At 49.2% G+C, this 16,950-nt stretch overlaps 1 protein-coding gene across 5 annotated transcripts in view; it reads right to left on the bottom strand.

The window, feature by feature from the left end:
- STK24 (serine/threonine kinase 24) overlaps positions 1–16,950 on the bottom strand; it is a 145,171-nt gene that overhangs the window by 63,494 nt on the left and 64,727 nt on the right. Inside the window, exon 1 of one of the 5 annotated variants that reach the window (XM_086330344.1) lies at positions 2,486–2,587. The exons of the other annotated variants lie outside the window; for them this stretch is intronic. Coding sequence (XP_086186470.1) covers positions 2,486–2,572 — 87 coding nt within the window. The 5' untranslated portion in view covers positions 2,573–2,587. Of the gene's footprint in view, positions 1–2,485; positions 2,588–16,950 lie in introns of those variants that run through there. 5 annotated transcript variants of the gene reach the window in all.

The raw sequence follows: 16,950 nt of genomic DNA on the forward strand, positions 1-16,950 counted from the left end.
GGCGAGCTCGGCACCCCAGAGTCCCCACGCAGGAACCTGTCACCCTCCAGCCAGCTCCCCCAGAGGATGCTGGGTGCGCTTTTCTGCAGTGAGAGGCTCCCCAGGTGGAAGACAAAGGCTTGGGGTTTCTCTGAGGTGGCGAGCAGGCCCAGGTGTCGCGGAAAAGACTGAATTCAGGCTGGGTTCGTTTAGGCAAGCACTTGATGAAAGATATGCCATGCGTTCCAAATGAAATTATGTATATAGCTCATTGAGAAATGAATCCTGGCAACTACTTTATTAAAACCAAAACACAAACAACAAGCCAGCCGCTGTAAATACACTGACCAGACCTGACACCGAGACACCCTGACGACCAGCAGTCGCTCCTGTTCCCAGGAGCTCCTCTCGCGAAGGTGCATGCCGAGCAGTTCTGCCAAGGCCTCGTCTGGGGGCCTCCCAGCTGCCAGCCCACAAAGAAGGGACCTCGAGCCTCACACAGCGGAGAAACCTGAGTGCAGAGGGCAGCTCACTCATACAAGGTAAGAGGCGTGGAGGAGGCTGGTCCTCACACGGGGCTCAAATAACAAGGTGCACACACCAGTCCAGGCGAGAGCGACACTGCCACCTCAGGGGGCTCCAAGCAGACCACGCACCCACTGGTCCCCTCTCCTGCAGAGAAGGGGCTAACGTCACACAGCCCACAGCCTCGCATGGAGGGGACCCTCACTGAGTGTCCGCTGCAGCGGTAACGGAGAGGAGACAGGCGGGAGCGCTCTCCCCGGAGCAGAGACCCGGTTGGGCACCCTGGCTGCTTGGCCTCCCCAGCAGGTAGCACACAGCAGCGCAGACGGGGGCTTCGGGCAGGCAGCGCTGCCTCCCAGGTAGGAGACCCCATGGACTGCAGCCCGCCAGGCTCCTCTGTCCATGCGATTTCCCAGGCAAGAATACTGGAGAGGGTTGCCATTCCCTTCTCCAGGGGATCTTCTTGACCAGGGGATGGAACCCGGGTCTCCTGCATGGCAGGCGGATTCTTTACCACCTGAGCCACCAGGGAAGCTCCAGGGAGTGAGAGGGGAGACGCAAAATCGCCTGCATCTGATTCCCAGACCTGATGAGGGACCCTGGGCAAGTCACCCAGCTGACCCGGACCTCAGTTTCCTCTTCTGTAAACGGGGGAGAAGAGTGCCTCCATTCAAGGCCGCACGGGAGGGGAGATGAGAGCTGATCTACGCGGAAGGACTAGGCGCCTCTCGTTCCGCTCAGTTCCGGGTTCAGCTCAAGGTCACAGTCGGCGGACCCCGCCTGGCCTCCAGCTGCCGCCCGGGTTTCGCCATCACGACAGATTACTTGCTCTCCGTCACCCCTCATCAGTGTCATGGTCCACAGGCAATCAGCAAGTGCCCTCCGCTTCCAGAACCTCCGCCCTGAGGATCACCGTGGACTTCAGGTTTCAGCAGAGACGGGCGTTTCCACCTGGGCCATCACTCTGCTGACCCCTTCCTGGGCAGCGGCTTATCTCCACCTTACACTGACCTTCGGCTCCAGGGATGAGGTGTCAGCTCATCTTATCTGTCTCATCATCTCCCGTCTCTGTGGACCGTTTTCTCCTCCTCTTCCCAGCCTATGTTTGTGTGACACACACATGCCCCAGGAGCACTCCGTGTGTGGGAACCACTGCTCTCGCATGGGTTCCCCACAGTGACTCACCTGCCGCTCAGCCTCCCGGGCTCATTACCTCTCCCACAGGCCCCCACAGCAGCCTTTCTTTCTTGCTCACTCCTTAATCAGACCCAAACGGAGGTGAAAGCATTTCCTCATTACCCAGAAAACCATGGTAAAGGGATCACTTTTTCCTGCCCTCTCAAAATCTGTCAGGATTTTGGAAGATACCATAAGGAAAACTAAATAAGTAGACATAAGAGTCCAGGGCTCTGGTTCACGGGGATGACCGAAAGAAACGGGTTAATAACCAAAACTTACGTAAAAAGTTGCCCCACCAAAACAAAGCAGAAGCTTCCCTAGTAGCTCAGACGGCAAACAATGCAGGAGACCTGGGTTCAATCCCTGGGTTGGGAAGTTCCCCGGAGAAGGGAATGGATACCCACTCCGCGACTGTTGCCTGGGAAATCCCACGGACAGAGGAGCTGGGCAGGCTATAGTCCATGGGGTCAGCAGGAGCTGACATGACCGCGTGACTAACACTTCCAACCTGTTCACTCCAGTTGTGTCACCTGAGGCACACCCCTTTCTCATGGGTGGGTGAGGCTGGCTCTAACACTCAGACGCCTCCAAGAGTCAGCACTGTATCACAACTTCTGGGTTATTGGCTTGCTTTTCTCCATTTTGCCATACTGATGTACGATATCCATGCTATACTGGAAGCAGCAGTAATAAATCTATGAAAACCACAATATGTCCCACAATATGCTGGAGGAATAGGAAATGGTGCAGCCGCTTCAGAAAGCAGTTTGGCAATTTCTCAAAACGTTAAGCATAAAACCACCTTAGGACCCAGCAATTCCACTCCTGAGAGAAATGAAAACATATAGCCACTCAAAGAATTACGAAGCGGACGTATGATACGCAGCATCCGAATCAGGCAAACACTGGAAATCAGCTCTATGTCCATCAGCTGGTGATGGACCGAGAAACGTGGTGATTCTTAACAACACACTGTTCAGCATGAAATGGGCGCTAACGATGGACACGTGCTACGTCATGACCCTCGGAAACACAGGTCAAAGCCGCCAGCGACGAGGGACCACGTGCTGTACGACTCCCTGGACAGGAAACACCCAGAAAAGGCAGACTGATGGAGAGAAACAGCACGAGGGACCACACTGGGGGAAGGAGAATGTTCTACACCCCCTCGGGGGTGATTTTACCACTTGGTAAAGTTACTAAAGTTGTTCAATCACTGAGTTGTTCACCTGGAAGGAGGGCATTTTATGACACATAGAAGATGCCACGACGACAAGGCTGTTTATAAGCAAAACCACACAGGGCGTATCCTTCCTAACCTGCCTCCCCAGTGACTGCAGGGAAGGGCAGAGACGCCACCCGGCTCATCCTACCCCAGCACTCTGCCAGATTTCTGGCACGGAGGGAGTGCTCAACGTCCAGGGAATGAATTTTTTTTTTTTTTTTTTTTAAATAAAACATAGCTCCGCCCTCTTTCACGGCTCCAAGATTAACCTCAGCTTCACACTCCATCTACTCCCCCACCCAATCTAGCAGCCCAACAGAATGGTCTGTAGAGGCCTCTGGCCAACGTGTCCATGAAGCTTCAAGACCAAACGTGACAGGACCTTGACAAACTACCTATGAAGTGCGGTGCCTGTTCAAAGTTTAAAAAGTGTTTTCCTTTTATCTTTGGAAGAGCAATAGGATTAAAAAAAAAAAAAAAAAAAAAACCTTTGGGGCTGTGGGAAGAGAAGAAAGGGAACAATCTCAGTATCAGATTTCAAACATGGTGACAATTCGGGAAAAACTGCACTTTAAAATAAATCTTTAAATTCTGTCGTGAAAGATTTGTTGCTTCTGACTCAGAGGCAGCCAATGTAATAAGCGTACCAGGGGAATTAAATGCTGTGAGCAAAGCCCTGACTCACCTGCATTCTGCACCATCTGTCTGTCTGGCATTTCGCTAGACCGTAATTATTAAGGAAAAACCATCAATCTTTGAAATGCAGGACTTTATTTTCTAGAACTAGTTCCATTACTGTTGCAAGCAGGGAGTAAGCACGGACTGCCTGCTACACGGCAGACTACCTGGAACTCACGTGGCCTGTGCCACTTAATCCCAGGTTTCAGCAACACCAGCACCTGCCGCTTACACAGGAAACGCAAGGCTTCCTCGTGTGTGGGGGGCGTCGTGGTTCAGGGGGTAGCCTTCTGAGATGAACGGGTTCAAAGCCAGGCCCCACCACGTGCCTGCTTGATACTTGTGGGAAAGAACCTCTGAAGAAACTGTGGTTTCCCAGTCTTTGAAGAGGGGAGGATTCAGTGATTTAATTTCCTCTACTCACAGGCCATTAACAGCTTCTCGTTTCTGATCCCAGCTTGAACACCGTAAGGCCTTGCCAGGCCTGCATCACTTTCTGGACTGGTAACGCTCCTGAGTTACGGCACCAGAGTCCACCAGCCTGGGTGCTGACTGCTCTGTCAGCTCAGTTCAGTCGCTCAGTTGTGTCCAACTCTTTGCGACCCCATGGACTGCAGCACGCCAGGCCTCCATGTCCATCACCAACTCCCGGAGTTTACCAAACTCATGTCCATTGAGTCAGTGATGCCATCCAGCCATCTCATGCTCTGTCGTCCCCTTCTCCTCCGGCCTCAAGGCCTTTTCTAATGAGTCAGCCCTTCGATCAGGTGGTCAACTGCTCTGTCGGGGGGGGGGGGGGGGGGGGGCGGGGGGGGCACCAAAATAAGCAACTTTTTGGAAGGCAAGCAAACTTGAGTAAATACAGCTGAATAAAGACCATTCGTGCCAAGTCTCTCTTATATGTTAGGTAAAGGGCAAAGGACTGACAAATACGATACACTCATGCTTTGCAAAGTCAAAAAATAAAAACAAACACTCTACCTGAAGGTTGGTTCCAACTTCCTCCCAGCCCTGTGTTTTACTGATGGTCATTAAAATGGAGCCAGCCTTGCAGATTCGGGTTCAACGCAACCGCTAAAACGGTAATCCCTCACACCCGTCTGTCAGAAAACCATCGTTTAGCTGACATCTCAGATCCAGGAAACAATGGACAAGACGGTCCACTGACTTCAGATTAAGTTACGAACAAACACTCAGTCCTCTTGGCTCCTGATCTCCAGGAGGAGAGCATCTGTATCAAATCTTCCTCTCTTGGAGCACAAAACACACAATGAAACTGAGGGGACGCAACGCAAACCCCTGGGACTGTGGACAAGAGAGCCTATCTTCTGACTCTCTTTCACTGTATTGTCTCCATGCACGTGTCTGAGTATTAACTCTCAGTATCCAGCCGCAACAGCTTAGCTGAAGTTCAGACCCCATAATTTTCAACCTCCAGAGCATTAACATATAGGCTGGGAAGAATAGGTTTGTTGTGGAGGTAATGGGACAGAGAACAAAGTCTGAGACCCTCCGGGCAGAGTGCAGGGGAAGCCACCTAACCAAAGCCGCCCTGGGTCAGAAAACTCCAGCACAGGGAAAAGGGGTGGGGGGTGGGGGGTGGGGAGTTGGCCTCCGAGCTGCTCTCTGGCTGAGTAAGAAAGGACAGCCCCTGCCGCCCTCCTCCAAAGCTCCCCCTTCACCCCCTGCCCCCAGCACTGAGCATCCCCCCCAAAAGAGAACTCAACACTTGAAGGGCAAATCAAATGAATAATGCAACAAATCCGCTCCGGGGCTGGAGTGCGCCGGCAAGTATGCATACATTTAACTGAAGCGCGCACAACTATTCAGCTTTGATTCAGAGGTCACAGGTTAGAAACCTCAACTCTCCGGAAGCACGAAGCAAAAAAAAAAAAATAATAAAAAGGCCTCTGAGCACAGAAATAGCCGTCACGAATCCCGGGCCTGAACTCCCATGCACTGCTCTTCACACAAGGGGTCCTCGGCTCTCTGCTCTCCCACAGAACATTCTGGTCCACCGTCAACACGCTGTCAGCGAGGCCAAGCCCTGGGGTTCCTAACCCACGGCAGCAGGCTGGGCACCTGATGGCGACTGGGGCACAGACCCCGCCAAGCCAGGCAGTGCCCCAATTCATCACTAAATCTTGTACCACACAGGACCCTGCCCCCTCCCCGGGTAAGTGGGGGAAGGGAGGGGGAATGCCAGCCAGTTCCCATGGGGAGGTCTGGAAATATCACACTGGAATAGTCAAGATGCAGCTCCCAAAGGGTCTGCTGCAAACACACAGACCCCAGACCCTGCCCACAGTTGGTCCCTAGAGCTAGCTTCTTTCCAGCAATCTCCAGAGGGGCACCAGGGAGGCAACCTCCGCAAATCCCTGCCATAAAAGACCTGCGGCCAGTGGGACTGAGCCGAGTCAGAACAGAACCAGAGGAGCATCAGAGGCCCCACGAGCACAGGGTTCCTGCTTTCCCAGCCCACCCACTGGAATGACTCAGGACTCACAAGACCTTGTTCAGCAAACACTGTGAAAGAAAGCTTTGACCTAAAGGCAGATCTTTAAAGGACTTCCGTCAAGATGGTTTACTGCCAGACATTAGTAAGGTCATTCCCGAAGCACTCTACCCGAGATGAACCACCTATTACACAAACACAGCTGCACTTCCTCCCGGGTCCTCTCTGGTCCTACCCTGGCAAGTGTGGATGTCCCAGCTCCCATTCGAAGGAACCAGTCCTGCAGAGGGAGCCCAGGCTTCAACAGAACTAAGGTGACACTTCCAGTAAAGGAAGGCGTCCCTGGTGGCTCAGATGGTAAAGAATGTGCCGGCAGTGTGGGAGACCGGGTTCCATCCCTGGGTGGGGAAGGTCCCCTGGAGAAGGGAATGGTTACCCACTCCAGTATTCTTGCCTGGACAATCCCAGGGACAGAGGAGCCTGGCAGGCTACAGCCCATGGGGTCATAAAGAGTCGGACATGACTGAGCGACTAACACTTCGTATGTATTTTACTATTAAAAAGACAAAAATAGCCTCTTTTAAGAAGGCAAGCGAAAGGCACATTTACGCTGCTCTCCTCTGATCCACAGTGAAGTTAATAAAATGAAAATAAGAAAAAAGGTCAAAAAAAAAAAGAAAAAGAAAAAAGGTCCATCTACAATCAAACTAGGAGATGCTGGCCAAGTCACCTGGAGGAAGAGCGAATTGGACAGAGGAGAGGGGTACAGGACAGAGGCGACTTGGGGGCCCTGCACTTCGTTGGGCACCCTGCCGGACAGATGGAACTGCCCCCTCCAGAGATGCCCAGGCCAGAGCAAGCCCCAGAGAAACATGCAGAGACGCCTCTAAGAGGGAAGAGACGGTGAAAAAATGCAATAGGGAAAAGGCAGAAGGAATGCCCAAGGGAGAGGGGAGACATTTCAGACGAATACTTTTCTTGACTCAAAATTAAAGAAAACTGGGACTCTCTTTTCAAAATCTCCAAATCAACACGGCTGGAGACAGAGATAATAAAATCATTACCAAAATAAATATCACATTAAGAGCAGCAAAAAAGTAGACAAGACACTGCCGAAAACAATGACAGAACAAAAATAAAATCGTGTAAAAATGGAAAAACTGCAAAGATGAAAGGGAACACAGAAGCTGCTAGATACGGAAGCAAAGATGATTCCACATATACATATGTATTATACCTAAAAATGGATATAAGGAAAAAGCAAAAAAACCTCACTTCTGGTTTATCCTCAGGAAATAATTAAGACGAGTGGAAAGATTCACAGAGTCATTGGAGATTTCCATAATTTCTTTTTAAGCTGCAAATTACCTAAGCAGACATCAATTAATTACGGGAATTACCCTGCAGTCATACAATGAAATACCAAGCAGCCACTCGAAATAGTGTTGATTTACTGACATGGAAAAGCATCTCGATGTTTAAGAAGGAAAAGCACAATGCAGAGCAGCAGGCAGAATGCCTCCAACTGTTGTTGTGTGTGGAGAGGGGGCAGGTGACACAGTCACAGAAAAAACGTGGAGGGATGCACACTGAAATGCTAGCAGTGGTTCTGTTTCACTTCATCTGCTTTTCTGCATCGTCCCCATTGTTTAAAACGAGTTTATTTTGCGAATTTACTAGGAGCAGAACAATATCATTTCCATTTTTAATGAACAGAATCACGTACAGAACACACACTAAAAGACCAAAAAACGCCAGTGTTAAAGTTCAGGAAGGAGATTCAGTTTTCAGTCCACAATCCTTGGATTAATGCATTCTGGCTACAGAAGATCAGAGATCTCTAACCCCATTACCCTAAACCAATCTGGACAATAATAAAGAAGCTAAAAGCAGCCAATGTCCTTCTATATTAGATTACACATTTGGAATTATATTACACCAAACACTAATTACTGTGTTACTTTTAAGTAATTCTCCCCGTAAGGAGAACCAGTATACAAAACAAAAATACCGAAAGAGAGAAATCACCTGACAGAGCTCAGGAAAACGTAATTCCTGCCATAGCTGCATTTATTGTCAAATCCACTTAATTTTTTTTTTTCCTAAAGCAAAACAGGAAACATGGAAGTGTAAAGAAATTGGGAGCTCATAGGAATTCCTCAAGAGACAGGTAGTTCGGGACTCCTTTTAAAATCTTTGTCGTTCTAGGATGCACTCAAGGAGAACAAGAAGAGAAATAAATTACATTCTATGACATCGTTCCATTTAAAAGACAGCACAATTAATTACAAGTGGCTTCTCACTTCCAGGCAGAGAACAAGATGTGACAAGACAGATGCGAGGCGGATGCAGGAGTCCAGCCGATGAGAGGAGGTTTGCCTCCCACCACAGACACCGACGAAGGCCCTCTGGGGGCCTGCGCGGGGCACTGATCACTTCTCCCTGAAGACGGTCTTCTCCTGCCAGGGGTGTCCCTCCCAGTCCAGGCAGCTCTCCAGGGGCCAGGCTCACAGATGGAAAGAGCCTCCCACCCTCCGCTGTCAAACACCTGCTTTCCTTCTTTCCAATAATGTCACAAAATCAAGCAGCATTTGAATCATTCATTTTAAAAGCCTTTCTGGATTTTTCCGGTTTTTTTTTTTTTAATGATGAAATTATCAGATCTGTCAAAAAGCTTAGGTGCTGTGGATGTATCGCCGCAAGGTGACCGATTCTGCCAAGAACACGGTGAACAGAGGCCAACTCCGGTGCTTCTCGGAGGCAGCGGAAGCCTCGCCCGCTGAGGACTGCCCTCTCTCCTTTCGCCAGGCCTCCTTCCAGCCACCCCGAAGACAAGGGCCCTTTATCACCCAAAAAAGCCTGCGTATCTCCAACCCCACAAGTGCAGGTGCTACAACCTCCAGCCTGGAAACTTAAGTCCCGTTTCTGACTTCCAAAAAGACACCGAGAACCAAGCAGCAAGCTCCAAAGAGCCAAGAAGACGGATTTTCTCAACTAAAAACTGACATAACACGTTGACTCTTTGTGAGTGTCATGTGAACCCTCTTAGAGCTTTGATCCCTGGGGCCCTGTAAGAACCTCAGAGCTCCTTCCTTCTATACTTGTTTTAAAGAGAAGTGAAGTCACTCAGTTGTGTCCGACTCTTTGCGACCCCATGGACTGTAGCCCACCAGGCTCCTCCATCCATGGCATTTTCTAGGCAAGAGTACCGGAGTGGGTTGCCATTTCCTTCTCCAGGGGATCTTCCCAACCCAGGGATCGAACCCGTGTCTCCTGCGTCACGGGCAGACACTTTACTGTCTGAGCCACCAGGGTTGTTTGAAGGCATGACTTTTTTACATTAAAAACTTAACAACAGGGCTTCCCTGGTGGCTCAGTGATAAAGAATCCACCTGCCAATGCAGGAGACACGGATTTGATTCCTGGTCCGGGAAGAACCCACATGCCAGGAAACAACAAAGTCCGTGCGCCACAACTATTGAGCCTGTGCTCTGGAGACCAGCAGCTGCAACTGCTGGGCAGCTCTCGGGCACCAAGAGCCGGAGCTCCACAAAAGAAGCCCGTGCACCGCAAGGAAAACCCAGCGCAGCCAAAAAGAAGTAAAAATTTAAAAGATGATGCCCATAAAAAGAAAACGTCAACAGGGTACTGACTGTGAGATGCTTTTCCTCAGTGCTTTGCACTGAGACACCTTTTTGTCTGCTGACTCTCAAAAGGGTATGGTTGCCATGAGAGTGGCGGAGGGGAGGTTAGGAGCTGTCAGCTTTAACTGCCCATCACTGTTTTCTCTGCAAGGCCCCCAGTTTTTTTAGCGATCAACCCAATAATCTTGGCCTTATTACCGACTCCTCCTGACCAAAACTGAACAAACTGAAAAGAAAAGCACGACACAAACAGCTAACCTTTTCTAGATGTCAGCCTCACAGCTTCAGTCAATCCCTCCGATGTATCGGGCCCCCAGCTGCGGTCTTACCCATACTCAACCATCTGCTGCTAAACCCTCTGGCTCCACCACACTGGCCACCTGATGAGAAGAACCGACTCATTGGAAAAGACCCTGATGCTGGGAAAGACTGAAGGCAGGAGGAGAAGGGGACGACAGAGGACGAGACAGTTGGATGGAATCACAGACTCAGTGGACATGAGTTTGAGCAAACGCTGGGAGATGGTGAAGGACAGGAAAGCCTGGCGTGCTGCAGTCCATGAGGTCATGGTCACAAAGTCAACTCTCTGAGTTGAGTGACTGAACAACAACCACCAAACCCTCAGGGAATGGATGCCATCTATGGGGCTGGGTCACCAGTCCCTCCCTTCTCCCTTGAGAACTCCACTCACACCCTAAGTCTCCACTCCAGTACGGAAATCCACTGCAACATCGGGCACAGTGTGAAGAAAGAACATGGCGCCCAAGGCCAGATGCCCGGGTTCAAACCCACCTCCGTACTAGTGAGTTGATTCTCTAGGACTTAGTTTATTCAACTGTAAAAGGACAGAAAGGCGCATATATGTATACTATAGTTTTCCTGAGAATAAAATATGAAAATTAACTTTGAAAGCTGCACATAACAAATGATCCTGGGTTCCCACTCCAGTTTGACCTGAAGCCTTAGCTGCATTCCTCTTCTGCCTCATGACTGCCAAATTTCATGCAGTTGTCGCTGAAATGCAGACAACTGGCACCCTGTAAATTTCAACTAATGGCTGGATATGGACAGACAAATCACCAAGTGTCAAGCAGCTGACCCATCTCAAGGGTTTATCCTCAAAGCACATGTCTGACCACATACACACATCACTCGCCTCCCACATGCCAAGTCTTTCTCTAGGAAACACAAATGAACTACTTAATCTACTGCATGACCTTCAACGTGCATTCTGATCTCTCAGGCAAACCCTAAGTAACAGTAAGTAGACAAAGCCTGGAATCGTGACCCAGGTTTAGGACCAGAGTGGTCCCGACTCAGAGGCCTCTGCAACCGGGCTGTTGCTAATACAACCGCACGGGAAGCTCCATCCTGAGACTACAGGTGACACAGGCTGGGAAACGCAAAGGCTTCAGCGAGAAGGACTTTTTGCTGCAACCCCTTGAAATATCATCAGCTAACCATCGACAAAGCTTAGCGACTTCCTCCGTCAGCCACACACCTCTTCCCTCCCTGCTTCTGCTTGCGGAACCTCAGACCAGGCTGTCACCCCTTACAACTCTTTAACTGAATGACCCTGACTTTTTCTACAGGAACCTCACTCACTCATTTAACTCATAACGACGTTATTTCTAGGGACTGGGGTTGTGACTCTGCAGGGTCCCCCACGACAGCCAAGTTCCATCCTCCGCAAAGGGGCTGTGGTCACCCTAACTCACCAAAACTTCACCACTGGTTGCTGCCAACTGAGCTAATTCTTCAGAAAACATGAAAGCTTGATTCTCCTACCCCTCTTCCCTGCCCCACTTTCAAGAGGAGCAGACTCCCCCCTATAGTTTTGTCTTCTCAAAAGATAAACGACCAGTTAACTGTCACCAAGTCTAACTGTGCTTCCTGATAGCCTGGCCTCCCGTAAGGGTTCACGGACACAGCAATCCTTTTCCTGGACCAGAGAAACCAGCCCCAGGGCTCTTGGCTCCCATGTAAAATCACTAACTTCCTAGTCATTTTTGTAAAACAAAACTGTCCTGTCTTGTCTGAGAGGCCCGATTCTAACTATGCACAAGAAAATGAGACCATCTACACTGTCTACTCTGCTTCAAGTGTGTTCAGTCCAATTTAAAAAAAGGAAACAAAAACATCTCTCTTCTGAATCAGGAATGAAGACTAAGCTCAACTTTTTTTAAAAAAAGACACACACAGAATACCGTACGTATCAAGCCCACCCAGGTTTCCAATTGCTCCTTATTACCTCTTCCTCAAGCAAACCAGAAAGAAGCTAAGCCCCCTTTAGGACTGGTCTGGATTGTCCATCCAAGTCAGGAGAGACCACCTGATCTGAAGCCCCCATCACACTTCCCCTTCGTTTTTCAACACTTGTATCCTACTCCAAACCAACAGTGCCCCACACCTGCTCTGCCCCATCATCTCAGGTGGGAGAAGGCAAGGAAAACCCGTCACCTTACTACACCAGTCACCCCAACCTACAGCCAATTCGCGGAGCAGACCCGTCGGCCTGGAGAGTGCTGACCCACCAGAGCGCCTTGAAGAACTGCTCAAATACACACTTGCGTGCCATGCCGCCTGCTCCAGGAAGGCCTCCTTTCTCTCTCTCACTTTCTCTCACCCTAGACTGCCTAAGGCCTCCTCTCTTTCGCTTTCACTCACTTCAGTTACCTCACCCTAGACTGCCATCACTCACTGGAGCCTGCCCATAGCTGTCAGTGCATTAAGGAGAGCGGGCACAGCTCGCCCCTGCCAGCCCCGAGCATGGCGCCTTAACACAGCAGACTAAGCCTCTGCTGGTTGACGAATGAGTCTCATGTCTCATTAGGAACATGAAAAGCACTTAAGTGCTGGGAGAAACCCAACTGCTTCAAGGGTCCTGATTAGAGGTTAGTGACATTTCTGATGGAACTGCTGCACAAGGGAAGAGAAAAAACCATCAAATGGAAACCCCAGCCTTCCCTTCAGTTCTGAACGCAAGACAGTGAGCACGCCTTTGCAATTCAACAACCAGACTCCTTGCCTTCAACATACGTTACTCCCCTGGGGAACAAAATCATACAATCCTGCATTGTTTTTTCTCTTTAACGATTATACACTACTGCTATAATATTTTTAATAAAGTAACATTTTTAACAGCTCAACTTTTTTTAACAGGAATCTTTACATTGGCGGGGGGGTAGGGGTGGAGTGGGGTGTGCACCACGTGGGTGTTTGTCCCTTCTTCACACACACACACACACACACAGCCCCACAGAGGCTGAGTCAGCACCCATCCATCCCTGAGGGAGAGCTCCATCCACTCAACCCCGCTGGGAAAGGACAGAATGAGGGAGTCCAGACAAAAAAAGGGGAGGAACCTACTTAGAGAAGGAGGTGCTTCCATTTTCAGTTTTTGGACACTTAGATTTTTAAGTTAGTCTCAAAGTAATTGAAGGGTCAAAGAACCGAAATGAGCTGTGCAGAAGTGCATTGTCACAGAATCTCCCTGTTGGGTTCGGGGGTGGGGGTGGGGGGGTGGCTGCCAAGAGCCACTCACTTCTTTCTGAGGTGGCACACTGGGTCTGGACGCCCCGAGAACCCCAAGTGTGAGCGGCGTTCGTGGTCACAGGGACACAGGCAACCGCGGGGCCACCACCCAAGACACACCAGAAACTGCAGAAGCTGATGAGGTTTGGGAAATGGCGTACATTCACAAAAAACCACTTCAGTCGGATGAAAGTGACGTCATTTAAGAACGCCCTCCTTGATGTTTTAGGGCAGTGAAACTCTTCTGCAGGGCACCAGAAGGGAGGATGCACGTCCTGACACATTTATTAAAACCCACAGACTGCAATGCGCTGTCCCATGGCAACTATGGACTTTGGGTGACAAGTATGTGTCACAGAAGGTTCATCCCTAATAAAAAACTACAAGAGTCCGGTGCAGGAGGCTGACAGTGACGAGCAGCACAGAGGGCCTGGGAAAATCTCCGCATATTCTGCTCAATTTTGCTGTGAACCTCAACTGCTCTAAAAAAATAAAGTTTGTTTTTAAAAATGAGTAATCTTCATTGCTCCAGTTACCCACTCCCCCAGCCAGTCCATACTTCCCCAAAACACTTACGGCCACTGCTCTTTACCGAAGGGAATTTTCAAATGGGCCACTTCACTTTAATTATTAAAATCACCTTTGGCTAAAACTGTAATAAAACAGGAGATCTGATTTAACCTGTCAAGTTTTATAAATGGACACCCCCCAGACCCCCAAGTGTTCTAAAATATCGTGCTTCCTCAGAGATTAGATAAAACTAAAAGTAAACCGACTCAAACTCCAAAATCCCCTTCTCATTTAAAACTAGCATTTTAGGATGCTTAACCTGTACAACTATTAAAGAGAATTATTTTAATAACATAATCCAAAAAAATCCACCCCGAACACGGCTTTCCTTTTTCCCTATTACTCTCCAGGCTGCACCAGGCCAGGTAAGAAGCACCACAGGAAACCCAGCATCACCCGTCTGGGGTAACAAGAAAGCTTGGTTGGGGTTAAAGTTAACCTAGAGGCTTCGATGGGCTTTCCCAGTGGCTTAAGCGGTAAAGAATCCGCCTGCAATGCAGGAGACCCAGGTTCAATCCCTGGATGGGGAAGATCCCCTGGAGAAGGAAACAGCAACCCACTCGAGTATTCTTGCTTAGAAAAGCTCATGGACAGAGAAGCCTGGCTGGCTACAGTCCATGGGGTCGCAAGAGAGTTGGACAAGATTTATCCACTGAGCAAAAGGGGCTTCTACAACGATTTCTGCAAGTTTAACCGAGGTCTGAGACGTCTGAACAACATTCTTGCAAAATTCTGCTCTCCAGCTCAGAAAGTTATTTTCTGAGCCACTTCAGGCATACCATTCATCAAACTACACATCCAAGACTGGCGGGGTCAAAACTAAGTCTGTACTAGGTATTTGGAACGCTGGCATACGGTTTATCTAATCAAACTCCCATCACCCAAGCAACGACAAGCTGCTCTGGACTTCTGGACAATCAGCTCATGAACTGCTCCCGCTGGGGACAGACAGACAAGCCACACGGTGCCCCTCCCTGCCCACCTCGCCCCCCATCCTGGGGCCAGGATGGAAATCACTGATGCTGTGACGGCAGCAGAGCTCAGCGCAGAAGGCCTCACAGGTGCCTAACAGGTAAAGCAGGGTGGGACAGCAGATGCCTCTGAGAGCTGAACGAGGGCTACGCCCTCTCCAACAGCCCTCCCCACAGTGCCCACGCCCCTCCTCAGGAGGCTAACCACCCTGATGACCTCATTCATAAATCAGTAGCCTGGTCAGTCCCTAGCCTGGACTCTTCACCCGAGCTCCAGGCCCATGCACGTAACCAACCATTCTGTCCCTCCACCTGCATTCCCGTCCTCTGAAACAGAAACTCTATCTGTGTAGCCTCTTCCTCGTCTATGCCAATAGGTGGCCCCGTGACTCACTCACCCCTACACCCAGGCCAGATCCCGAGGGGCCATGCCCGGACTCCACCCTCCCTCCAGCCCAGTCCCTATCACCAAGCCGGCTCATTCCGCCCACAGCTCCCTCCTGAATCCCATCCACATATGAGACCTCTGTCCACCAACAGTCCATCAACAGCCAACCCTCCACCCCTCCTCCAGTCCAAGCACCAAACTGTCAAAACAAAAACTGGTCTCATTCTGCCCCTTCAAACATTCTCCGCAATGCTGCATCACTTAACCAAAGCCCGAAACGCTAAGCACAGTCCTTTATGAGCTGGTTCCCTTTTCAACTTCGTCTATCTTGTTCTTTAACAGTCCTGCAAAACTGAATTCCCTGCCCTTTTCCCAACACTCTGTGCTATTAAAACAAAACCAAAAAACCCTCCTATGCTTTTAAATACTCTATTCTGTCTAGATTCCCTCTGTGTGTATGTGCGGGGGTCGCTCACTCGTGCCGACTTTTTGCGACCCCAGGGACTGTTGTAGTTCGCCAGGCCCCTCTCTCTATGGGATTTCAACCAGGCAAGAATACAGGAGTGGGTTGCCACCCACCTGCTCCAGGGATCGAACTCGGGTCTCCTGCAGGAGCCACCAGGGAAGCCTGGATTCCTTGTGCCTTCTTTTAAAAAAAGAGCTCAGGCATCATTTCCTTCATTGATCTTCAAACTGCCACCTCTCAATATAATTACTCCTCCTCGGTGCTACTTCTGGGCCTTATACTTCCTTCTACAACTGCATGTGTACCAGTGAAAGCGTTCACTCGCATGCCTCTGCTCTTAGACTGTAAGCTCCCTGAAGTCAGGGTTATCATTCCTCTTCCTCATCAATGCCAGCACAGACTCTTCTGCAGCCCTAGACATCATGCCTGGCCCATGCCATCAGTCCTTCCCTGCCTCACATTCTACCTGTTAGGCATCTGCTTAGATCAACATACCTTCTTCCTCTCACTGAGGAAGATTGCTACCGGTATGAACTTGTATAAATGCTTTCCCAACGACTAACTAAAATCAATTTTAAAACAAAGAATAGGAACTTTCACGGAGAACTTCTCAATGAAATGTAGCAAAGAGGGGCTCACGCCAGAGATGCGATATGAGGAAGGCATCCAAGGATGGAGAACAAGGGTCCTGGCGGTAGCAGGGAGGCCCAGTAGGACGAGAGACCAACCTGAACTCAGATGTTGCACGGAACCAGGCCTGCACCAAGAGTTGCAAAGAAAAATCTTCCTTCTTTTCCAGCTCTCTTACACCAACTAGCTTCCTGCCTGAAGAACCAGAAACTCTTAACTCACAGTCAGTTAGGCTTTTCAAGCCTAGCCTCACAATTTAACCACTGTTTACAAATTCATTTCTGTTAAAAAAAAAAACAGGCTGCACTTCTAACCAACAAACTTACAAATGAAATCTGAAATGTACTTGGGGATTGCCCATATTTTAAACTTTATTTCAGACACATGAAATCAATCTGCTTTTTTTTTTTGTATCAAATTGTAACAGAGGTGATCATAGAAATTACAAATAAAAACATTAATAAATCCCTTATTGTGTTTTATAAAGTACTATAAAGTAAAATGGACACACTGACTACATTACTACATAGAATTTCAGCTTCAAATAGCAAAGCTCTTTTATAAAGTCTGACAACACGTCCTCTATTTCTTTCATTGTTCTCTTCCCCAACAGTTTCCCTTTCTGTGATCACTTTTGTAAGAGTGAAACAAATAACTGAAGACAATCAGTCACACAATAAGGAAAAATGTTTTAAGTCTGAATAAA

Source organism: Bos grunniens, chromosome 12 (assembly GCF_055505025.1).
Source record: "Bos grunniens cultivar Pamir isolate PY7600 chromosome 12, Bosgru_T2T1.0, whole genome shotgun sequence".
NCBI lineage: Eukaryota > Metazoa > Chordata > Mammalia > Artiodactyla > Bovidae > Bos > Bos grunniens.